The sequence below is a fragment of the Haemaphysalis longicornis genome, unplaced genomic scaffold (assembly GCF_048455015.1).
Source record: "Haemaphysalis longicornis isolate Haplotype H1 unplaced genomic scaffold, Haemaphysalis longicornis Haplotype H1 scaffold_489, whole genome shotgun sequence".
In the NCBI taxonomy this organism is placed as follows: domain Eukaryota; kingdom Metazoa; phylum Arthropoda; class Arachnida; order Ixodida; family Ixodidae; genus Haemaphysalis; species Haemaphysalis longicornis.
Genome location: NW_027526383.1, coordinates 26,547 through 37,068, shown reverse-complemented (window position 1 = coordinate 37,068; position 10,522 = coordinate 26,547). Strand labels below are relative to the sequence as shown.

At 46.5% G+C, this 10,522-nt stretch overlaps 1 protein-coding gene across 2 annotated transcripts in view; it reads right to left on the bottom strand.

The window, feature by feature from the left end:
• Positions 1 to 683: 683 nt before the first annotated feature.
• Positions 684 to 10,522, bottom strand: part of LOC144137721 (uncharacterized) — a 34,336-nt gene continuing 24,497 nt past the window's right edge. For both annotated transcript variants that reach the window (XM_077669660.1, XM_077669659.1), the window contains exons 3-4: positions 9,443 to 9,573; positions 684 to 1,219 (exon numbers count right to left, since the gene is read on the bottom strand). In XM_077669660.1, the coding sequence (XP_077525786.1) occupies positions 992 to 1,219; positions 9,443 to 9,573 (359 nt within the window). In that variant the 3' untranslated portion in view covers positions 684 to 991. The remainder of the gene's footprint in view (positions 1,220 to 9,442; positions 9,574 to 10,522) is intronic.

Below are 10,522 nucleotides of genomic sequence, written 5' to 3'. Positions count from 1 at the left end.
AGCCTCCCATTCAAGGAAAGGAACTCGTGCGAATCATAAGAAGTCACAAATGCCAGATAATTTCACGAACATTTTCTCGGCGGATAGCTATTATGGGTGCTTGCCTTTCGCAGTACCTAGTCCGCGAAACTGGACGGAGGAGAAATGCTGGTCTCGTCGAAAGCCTTTTTTTTTTTTCGCTACTCAGCAAGCCTAGGGAAGTCCTATTCTTTTAAAGTTGATGTGTATTGTGCCATTATGAATACCGCAACGTGCACAATCCCGGTCGTCGAGCGCACCGAGTCATGTCGTTTGGAAATGTGGCGTTCTTTCGGCTCATTTCCTGCCCGGTGCACTACTGTGCGACTTCAGAGACCACTGGTGAGGAATCTAGTGCCTCAATTGCAGTGCGGGCCCTTGTCACCAGGTTTAGCCGGTGAGAGGGTTCTAGCTAGTCGGCCGGGCTGTCCACTACTCGTAACTGGGGTAGAAATAAAGGTTGCCGTGCGAGGTTTGGCGGCATTGCCTTACCATGTGGAGCACGGTATGGGAGCAGAATGTACAGGTTTCCGTGTATTAGATAGGGTACATGGCGTGTTTATAAAGGGCCGTTGGGGGTAAGAATTTGTCTGTAGCTTGTGGGGAATGGTTGCTTCAGCTCTTGTAAGAGAGGTATGTTGTAAGGAAAAAAACAGGCAGCCATGTATAATATGTTATTATTTATTTCTTCGCGCAGGGGATGTGGTAAGAAAAGAGACAGAGATAAAACGTTTATTGAGAACATTTGCGGTGTGTGGGAGAACAAGCACGCGGCCACGTATAGTATGGAATTATTTATTCCTTGGTGCAGGTCTGACGTCGTCCATGTTGTGTGTGCAAACCGATGCGAAGAAAGAGAAGTATGGTACAACTTAGTGGATGTGCCATGGGTAGAAAATTGTCCAAGCATTATAACATGATTGCCTCCGTCCTCGTGCGTTCTCGCAGCATCACTGTAAAGCTTGCTGCGCTGCTAGTACCTTTGGTTCACAGGCGGCCCCTGGTTGGTCGGGTAGGGTGGTGGGTAGGGCTGAGCGTAGGGCGGAGCGTAGGGTGGCGCGTAGGGTGGTGAGTAGGGTGGCGCGGAGGCCTGGGGCGGATGCGTAGAGTGCCCCGCCGGTGGCCACTGCTGCAGTCCTACCGGGTACTGCTGCTGCTCGGGTGCGCCCGTGTAGACCACCGTCTGCGTCTCCTGCGTTTCCTTTGGGGACGTGCAGCCGTGAGAAAAATTTTACGGACCATGAAAAGGGCAGGTTCAGATTATTTCTCCTCCGGTAGTAGCCCCACTGTAAACGCAAACTAGCCGGAAATGGAGTTTTAATCAAGTAATGTGCCCTGAAAAGTACCTATAGCAAAAAATGTACTCCCTAGGCATGATCTAAAGAAGTGGACGAACCTCCATGGTAGTACCGTTGCCCATCCGGGTAGCAAAAGGGAGGATTTAGAACGACTTAACACCATTTGTGAGATGGCGTTCGGTTCCTTGTATACTACCACGTCCACAATAAACGCCCTATCTGAGGTAATCATCTCAAGCGGGCGGTCGCCATGTTAGTCTTCTGTTGTCTCCGTGCACCAGCACTTTAACCGTGGCCTAATGCTAATTAGAACGAGTAAGCAGGACGCGACGGTTGCACGCAGCTACAAAACCAATACCGTACGTATACCCGTATAGATGCTTCAACCAGCGCGATCACAGGCAGAGAGCGCGGCCGTGTTGTCTCAATCTGTTTATTTTGGCGATAGGTATTGTCAAACTCTGCTGCTAACGAAGAGGCAGTTCTCGCCGTTGCAAACAATTGCAATGTTCATCTGCTTCGCTTGCTTGCGGATTTAAATTCTCGTGCCAGCGCGCCAACGCACCCGACTGCAGCGACTCAACTTGCCCTGGCGGCACGACTGGCTGCCCGGATGTAAACAACCTCTGTGCTATGGTCCCTAGAAATACTAGGGACCCTATCTGTGCTATCAACGCAGCGCGGCCGGTGACTCGGCGCGGCCGGAGCTTCAAGCCTCGCCTTGGGCCGTCGTTTTTTCTTATTTGTGAAGGACTAGTAGTGCCATTTGGTGGAAAGATTTTCATGTGCCCCTGTCACACGAGGAACGGCCGCAAACAGCATTTGGATACGGCGACAGGTGTGGACAGCTCGCTGGTAAGTGGTCTTTCATCAGTCGATGCGTTTGTCAAACGTTTGGATAGGGTTAACAGCGAAGTACCCGGGTACCCGTGCCGCTCACAGCTCGTACACGCACGGGCAAAGAAAAAAGCGCACACTCGTATTATTTTACTTGTTTGTGGGTTTTGGGGTATGCGTTCGCATTCTTTTGTAGGCGGGTTTGTAACAGGGCATTCGAGGTAAAATCGTTTGTCGCGCGCGGCGTCGTTTCAAAGCAACGTGACGGTTACTTCGTGCTGGCGAAAATCAGCGCAGTCAGACGGAAGCGGGAAGGAAGGTAGAGAGATCGGGAAAGAGGGCGCTAATATATAAAAGAAAGCGTAATGCAAGACGAGAAATATAACACAACCCGCCTGCATTTCTCCGAACTTCAGGACAGAGCCGCACACGGGTACGTTGTCACAAACTCGAGCGTACGACGTCTAAAAGTATCGCATATTTTTTTTTTCATTTTTCAACGTGGCCTGAGCCACTTATCTTCTCATTGCCGCGCATGCAGACCTGATTGCGTCCCTGTGTTTGAGCGCACAGCCATCCTTTTGCGACATAAGAACCAGCAAACGCGAAAAATTGTAGAAGCCAGCCACATCAGAAAAGCTGGTTCCGAATGTATCAGTCGTCCCTCTATCGCCCTGCTTAATCGAGAAGTCGCATATTTAGACGCACATTGAGCGCTATTTCGGTGCTTCTTCTGGGAATGCGTGTTGGGGGTGGGAGGGGGGTCTTAATCCATGTATGATGCGGTTATCTTTGCTCATTTTTCGCCTTTCGTGCGCCTCAAAGTTCGTTTTGTGGTTTTGTTGTTACGGTTTTTTTAGTATTTTCGGCTGAGTGCGCCGAGAACTGTGACGCATTGGGGGCGCTGCAATTGGGCGCTTGGGCATATAAAGCTTTGAATTGTGCAATAATAAACTAGTTGCGAGTGTGCGCTTGTGCCGTCTTCATGTGTTCTTGTCCTCGTTAATTTGCGCGCACTTTATTTTTCGCAATGCATAATTACCAACTCGCCCAACTCGCAACCCTTTTACAGATCCTATACTCCGTAAAAATGAGTTGCCTGTCCTTTAGGTACGGCAAAATCTCGCGCAGCGCATCATTCTGCCAGGGGGCCATATCCTAATGTCAATGCACACACTATAAAAGCAGCTTGCACTTAATGCGTCACATTGTCTGCTGATAAGCATTTTAGATTCGCCCCTCTCATCATCATTCACTTCGTGGAGATGGCGGGATTTTCTTTCATAGCTTGTTGTCACTGCAGTAATTAATAGCAGAATCAGTCCTACAAACCACAGAAACGGTTCGTTTCACGTTGAAAATACTCACAGTAACACACTTTGCGCCACACGGAGGAACAATCGGTTGCAGTGATGAGGCATAAGGGTAACTTGTTGTTAAAGGGTCATTGAAGACAACCAGCAAGTTGATTTCAAACGGAAGTCGGACCTCCGCATAGCCATTTCAGCATTGATTTAGTGCCAAGATGCCTTAAGTGCTGAGAAATCGCTGTTCAACTGCTCATCAAACGTGACGCAAACACGACTGCAGTCGCTGTTTGCATCAGGATAAACCGGAAGCAAGTGAAGCAGCGGTTATTAATAGCAGTATACAAGCAACTGAATACGACATTACCACGTACCAAGCAGTTTGGTCAGTTCCGGTCAAATCGCTCATGCTTCCCCAAACTCCCCTGTCATTTGCCGTTCGAGACCACTAAGCAAAATGTTTCTCCATTGGACCTGTGATCAGTATTTACGCTTCACTGAAGAAAAACATTGGCCTTTTGAGGCCTCGCAAGTTTTGGCGTCGAACGATTTTCTCATGCGTAGCTCACATGCTCCCTTGGAAAGCAGTACTGCCACCCCAAGTATGGACGAGTAGCACCATCCAGCGGCAGCCAAGAAAGAAGTTGTGCGCGTCAGGCCACTTAAGCCCTTCCGGTGAAAACGTGTTTTTGCTAGTTTCAACCTTATTTTTAAAAAAATGCCAGGTGTAAGAGGGGTATAATAGTGTTCTCCGTGAGCTAATCTATCAACCTAGAGAGACTTGCATTTTAACTTCACTGTCATTTAAAGTTGTGCTCGAGTATATTGTGCGGAAGTAATATCTTTTTTATTGCTGCAAAAGCCACGACGGTTAATGTACTGGCACTTGGTTTTATGAAGCCTTTGCATTCCTAATTTAAGTACTGAAATTCGCAGGGAACCTGGCATAACAATTTTATTACTGTACCGAATTATTAAGTTCATTTAACCATAGTGTCTGTTTTGAATTTTACATGTGGGGCATTTTTTTTTCTTTTTTGCTTTTTCAGGTAGATGTTCCTTTGACTCCCTGCCTGCATTCCGCGAACGGGGAAATTAGCCGCCGCATCGATGGCCAGAGTGTCTTGACTGCATCATCTTTACTGGGAGGACTGTGTAGTCTGTTTGCATCGTTCTGGGTTTTCAACATTCAATATCCCAAGAAGGCACACAGAGCTCTAACGTTTGTGGAACATGCCTTTTTGGACCTTGCCAGCACCAAACCACGTGTGAAGGATTTAGAACTAATTAACTTTTATCGCATCAATATCCCTCACCAATATTTTATTTGTTTTCAATCCTGTAATCATTGGATAGTAGTTTAAAGAATTTCGTATTATGTTTCTGACGTTTTTTTTTTTACTGAACAGGGGATATTTGATGGGCCCTTCTGTATGCTGATAATACAGCTATCTTTTAGTGAAGCAATAATATTAACCAACTAATATAACTTGAAACAATTATCTAAATAATGTTGGCAACTGGTGCCAAATGAATCAACTCAAAATTATCGGAAAAACACGAATTACATGGCTTTTTCTTCTCACTCTGAAGAAGCTGTCGCGATACCACCCATTCTGTTCTATATCCTTGCAATTAACCCCTCAGACTGGGTCACTTTTCTTGGCGCATTTGTGTCTTTATCAAAACGCACTGGTATTTTCCGCAGCATATTTCTCGTTCTTTATATTACTCATTTATCCATAGCCATCTCATTGCTGTCTGTCTCCTACATCATTTATCTCTTGTGCCTTTACCATCTACAAAATGCTCGTTACCTTTCAATATCAAATCGTTACACAGCTCTCGCTCATTTCACCACCAATTGAAAAAATTGTTTGTTGTTGTAAACCACTGCAACCATTTTTTTCACTTTGTGTACTGAGTACTGATGCGTACTGATAAGTACTCACGCGTTCTCAATCCTCTAGTATTATATAATGATGTCACTTACCATGCCGTTGTGTTTGTGCCTATATGTTTTTCGCGTATTTCCAGTTCTTGTAGTAATATTGTTTCTACAGTTTGTTCAACTAGCACACAGATCGCTCATTTCACCACCAACGGACGGCAGCAAAAATCCACACGAAGCGGCAACGAGGAAGACGATCCCGCCGCTGCTAGAAGCAGCGACGAGGAGCTACGACAGGGAGATCCAGATCCAGGCCGTCCAGCAGGTCTCGGCCGCACTCGAAAGGCAGCGACCCAGCGAACCCGAGGGAAGACTGCCGCTCCAGACCAGGGGCAGGCGTGGTCGACCCGAGGAAGTAGCGGGGCCGCGGCCAAAGTAGAAGCGACACCAACCGAGACGACGTCAAGGCTGCGTCGCGGCGAAGTACCCTAACAAGACCAGGGCGACAAGCCGTCTGCAGGCACTATCAATAAAGTTGTCGTACCGTACCGTACCGTTGTTGTAAACCACTGCAAGCATTTTTTTCACTTTGTGTACTGAGTGCTGATGCGTTCTGATAAGTTCTGATAAGTACTGACGCGTTCTCGATCCGCTATTATTATATAATGATTTCACTTACCATGTGGTTGTGTTTGCGCCTATCTTTGTTTTTCGCGTATTTCCAGTTCTTGTAGTAATATTAATTCTACGGTTTGTTCAACTAGCATTCTATTGCTGTCTTCCATTCCTAACTGGCGTGTTTTTAGCAATTTACCATTTTTGCTTTCTTATAGGAGGTCGCCCTAAGTTTTTATTTCGGAGCCTCCTTGTGTACACCATGTACCATGTAAACTTGTATGCGAAAGTTCGTTTGAAATAAACCTGAAACCGAGCAAAACCGTGTGAAATCAGTACTCCCGCAGGGAACTAGAAACTCTCCCTTGTGGCCTTGAAAAAACTCCTTTCGGAAGGCCTACAAAACCGCCCCAACTTTGCAAAACTCCATTCAAAAGAAATATATGCTTCCCTTGAACCTCCTAAAAACTCCCCTCGCGAGGCCTACAAAACGTAAAACTCCATGCAAAAGAAGTAAATGCTTCCCTTGAACCTCCTCAAAACGCCCCTAAAATAACATAAGTACTTCCCAAGGGAGCCATAATAGGCTCCTATTCAACCGCCTAAAAAGTCCATAAACATCACTTAAAAACGCCTTGAGGAAGTAAAGAATACTCCATTTTGATCTCCTTAAATTCTCCCTAATATTTCTTAACACTCCCTAACTACCTCCTTTCTATCACCTAAAAACACCCTGTTTTGAGGAGGTAAACAAAACCTCCCTGTTCCATGTAGTAAAAAAACTCCTACAAGGAGGATCACTAGAGGACAGGCGAAAAAGAACCTCTAGGGAGTATATGGGTGGAAAAAAAGTTTAGAGTGAACTGCGGCATGCAGATGAGACGTACAATTACTAAAGTATTGCAAAAATACCCCTGGAGGCCGTGCGATAGAGAAATAACCAGAAATTGCTGCGTCCGTGGTTCTTAAACCTTTTCTCTTGACGGTACATTAGAATTGGGGCCTAGCGTGCGCTTCCTGAAACGTGCTCATACAGGCGCCATGATGACGAAAGACAACGTGGTTCAATTTGAGTGAACTAGGCTTTTGTGGCGCGCTCAGCTGTATTAGAGTTACGGGAGACCTTGCTTCAATAATAAAAAAAAATAACGCCAGAGAGTTCGAAAAAAAAAAAACTACACCATCCCTTCACAAAGCAAGTTGAGGGAAGGGCGACAGCTGTTTGACATTAAAACTGCGTCAAAACGTTCGCTACAAGGGCTTCAAACCATCGCTAAAAGTTTGTCCAATCGATCGTCAAACCTTCAAAGCCCCAAATCGCAAACGAAGAACGAACTCATGCGACAAATTCTCGCGCACTAAGTGAACGCGTCTGCGAACAATCTAAATGTATGCCAACACGTGGTTTATGAGATGAAGACACCTTCTTCACGATCGATGCGTGTATTGTCTCACCTAGAACCGTCACTTTTTCTCGATTTTCAGGTAACCGCTTTGACACAATTGTAGCCCCGTTTTGAAGCACGCGCCGTGTGTCCATAGACATTTTTAGAGCTTTTCGGTCCACTAGGCCTCCCACGGTCTGACGCAACTCTTCTTTGCCGTCTCTGGCTGGGGGTGCATTCACAAATGCTTACTCGTACTTAATAGGAATGGCAGCAAGTGCGGAGTGCGAAACGTGCGGCACATCGGAGACGATACGCCACGTTTTATGCGAGCGCCCACCCTACTCGGCTGAAAGAAAGTAGCTGTCGTCAGCGCTGAGGAACCTTGACTCTCGGCGGCCATTTTCGGAGAAGAAGATTCTGTGCCACTGGCCTTCTCAGTCATCCGCTCAGAAGGCGACTAAGGAACTATTACGTTTCCTACGGGCGACGAACTTGAACACTAGGCTATAGAGTGAGAGCCTCCAGTGTCAATCACTGTCAGTGCCTCAGTGCTGGGCATACGTGTCTGGTCCAACTTTTCCTCTTTTTTTCCTCTCTCTTTTTTGCCCATTTCCCCTTTCCCACGTGCAGGATAGCAAACTAGGCTCCAGCAAGGTTAACTTTCCTGCCTTTCTTCTACATTCTTCCTTCCTTCCTTTCGGTCGACCAACTGATCAATGGTGAAATGCATCCGTTCTTTTAAAAGGTGCCATCGGCCCAACTAACGGAGCTTTCGCTTTAAAAACTCAAATTTCGAGCTAGAGTGACGTCATGTGGGGAGCCGGGACGCAATCGAGGTTGGCACTAAAAACATTTATCAGTATTGCAACAGCTCGACAGTAGCAAAGGGAAATTTGGGCCAGTTGGTTTGTAATCGTGATATAAGTCCCGCCTCTTTCTGCTCGTCGTCTCGTTCCCTGCGCTGTTATATCATGCTCGTCAGTATTGAAATGATACAATTAAACGGTAGTAAACGAATCTCACTCCAACCGCCCTCTCTTATTTCTTGGCGGTGGGTTCGACACGCATGAACAAGATTGCCAGAAAGACACCGGGGAGTCGCCATTGCTTAATGTCTTTTCTTCTATGTCCTAATTGTTTCTTTTGTGAACCAAACCAGTATTTTGTCCTCATCGCTTCATTTAGGAAACAGTTGTATCACTTATTTAATGAAGTTTGGGATGAATGTGTGCTTTCTCTGCCGGTTTCGACGAAAGCAGTGCCAATCGTCGCGTTTAATAACGGTTAGACACCTCAGGGCTCCTCCCTTTTCGCAAAACAAAAATATGAGTCCCATCGCTACCTCAAGAATATGCTTTAAGAGTCCTTTTAATTGGTTGCAGGATCCCTTTAGAAGTCTCACTTTTAAACACACTTTTAAATACAAGCTAGAAAATTCTGTGCAAGCAGCGGAGCAGTGTGTGGGTTACTGGTTAACCGCAAACTCTCGCTCAGAGCGCGTCGTCGCACTGGTGAAGTGGTCGGTGTGATTGTATAGCTACGCCGACGTCTTGCGTTTTCAGCCTCGCGGTATTCGGGGTACCGACGGGGATCGCCCTTGCACTTGTTGCCGCAGCCCGATCGTCGTCGCTTGTCTCCTTCCGACGCCTTCCCGCCAATTTCGGGCTATTTTCTCTTTATAAGTGGGCTTCATTGTGTAACACAGAATGTGAGAAAGCCAGCTTGCAAAGACAACGCTTACACCGACCTCCTTTTAGTCAGCCTCGCTTCTGAATACAAGTCTATTGTTGGGAGGACCTTTTTTTCGAGGGCAATATGCGCCATCCTGTATCAAATGTAAAGCCCGGAGACGAACAGGTGGCGGAAGTGAAGCAGTCTGAAGGGCTAACAGGTGGACAAAGTGAGGAGGAGGGGAGGAGCTTTTTGTGACGTAGGCACGCAAAAAAAAAAGAAGACCGGGGGTTTTGGGCATAACGGATCCTCTCTCTTGGACGTTTGACGTAGGAACCGCGCTACTATTGGCTTGTAGAGAGACCTTTGCTGTCACTAGCCGATGTCACAGTGCACCATTAAGAATGCGTCACCCACCTCTTTCTGTGCGCACGCTTTGCAGCAATAGACGCAGCAGCTGATGATGAATGTGAGGGCTCCGATCACGCCGGCGACAATGGCAACAATGACACCCTTGGCGAGTCCTTTGATAATGATGGCGCCTGCGCCTGGATACAGCCAAAACAATACATTTGCGACAGTTTTTATCTAGGTTTCCATCCATGCTGCTTGTAGACGCTAAATTCGGGTGAAATATAAACCGGCTGCAAATGGGTGGAGGAATGGCGTGACGTAAGTCAGCGCATGCGCGTGGCCATGAGAGCATCAGCCTACTTGACGCGCGCTTACAGCCCGCATCCCGATACCTTCATGTGCTCCTTGCGGTCATAAACATCCTTGGAAGCGCCAGGTACTATTTTTCCCAGTGCTTTTAGTTTAGTGTTCATACGCCTAAGACACGAATATCTTCTCAAGCGCGTTCAACTGACATATGCAAGAGTAATATTACAAGTAAGCCGAAGTCCAGGCCTGCTGTTCTCTTGCTGAGATATCTGAAGCGCAAATATGCACGAAATGTATGGCTTCGAGGAAATTTTGATTTAGAAAAGCAAATGGCATTTGCTGGAATCGCGGGTTTTTTGTGTTTAAACTTTGTTGAGCTGGAGAATTTAGCCGGAACTGTCGCTTGCTCGTGGCGGTAGTAAAATGCATTTATGGTGGAGTCAAACGCCATGTCGTGTACTGCCGAAGTTTGGTGCTTAGGAAAGTGTAAACGTGAAGCAAACGCGAAGAAAGTTGCACTTAGTGCCTAACAAACGTGGAATGCCCTCGACAGTTGAGATTTTTGTTACTGTTGACACAAGATCACCGGGATCTTGTTCGTAGCTTCGAGGTACAGCGTTTATTGCACTCTATATACCACTCTTCACTGGATGCATTACCTTCATTTCAAATATCGAAATCATAAGTTCTGTACACCAGATGCTAACTTCAGTTATTGCTTCCGCATATCAAAGTTGGGAAACCTTGGAACAACCTGGTCATTGACGCGGCAAATTGATTTTTTTACGTTTGCTTAGACTTTATGCCCTTCCTGGTACACGTCAAGCCAGAAGG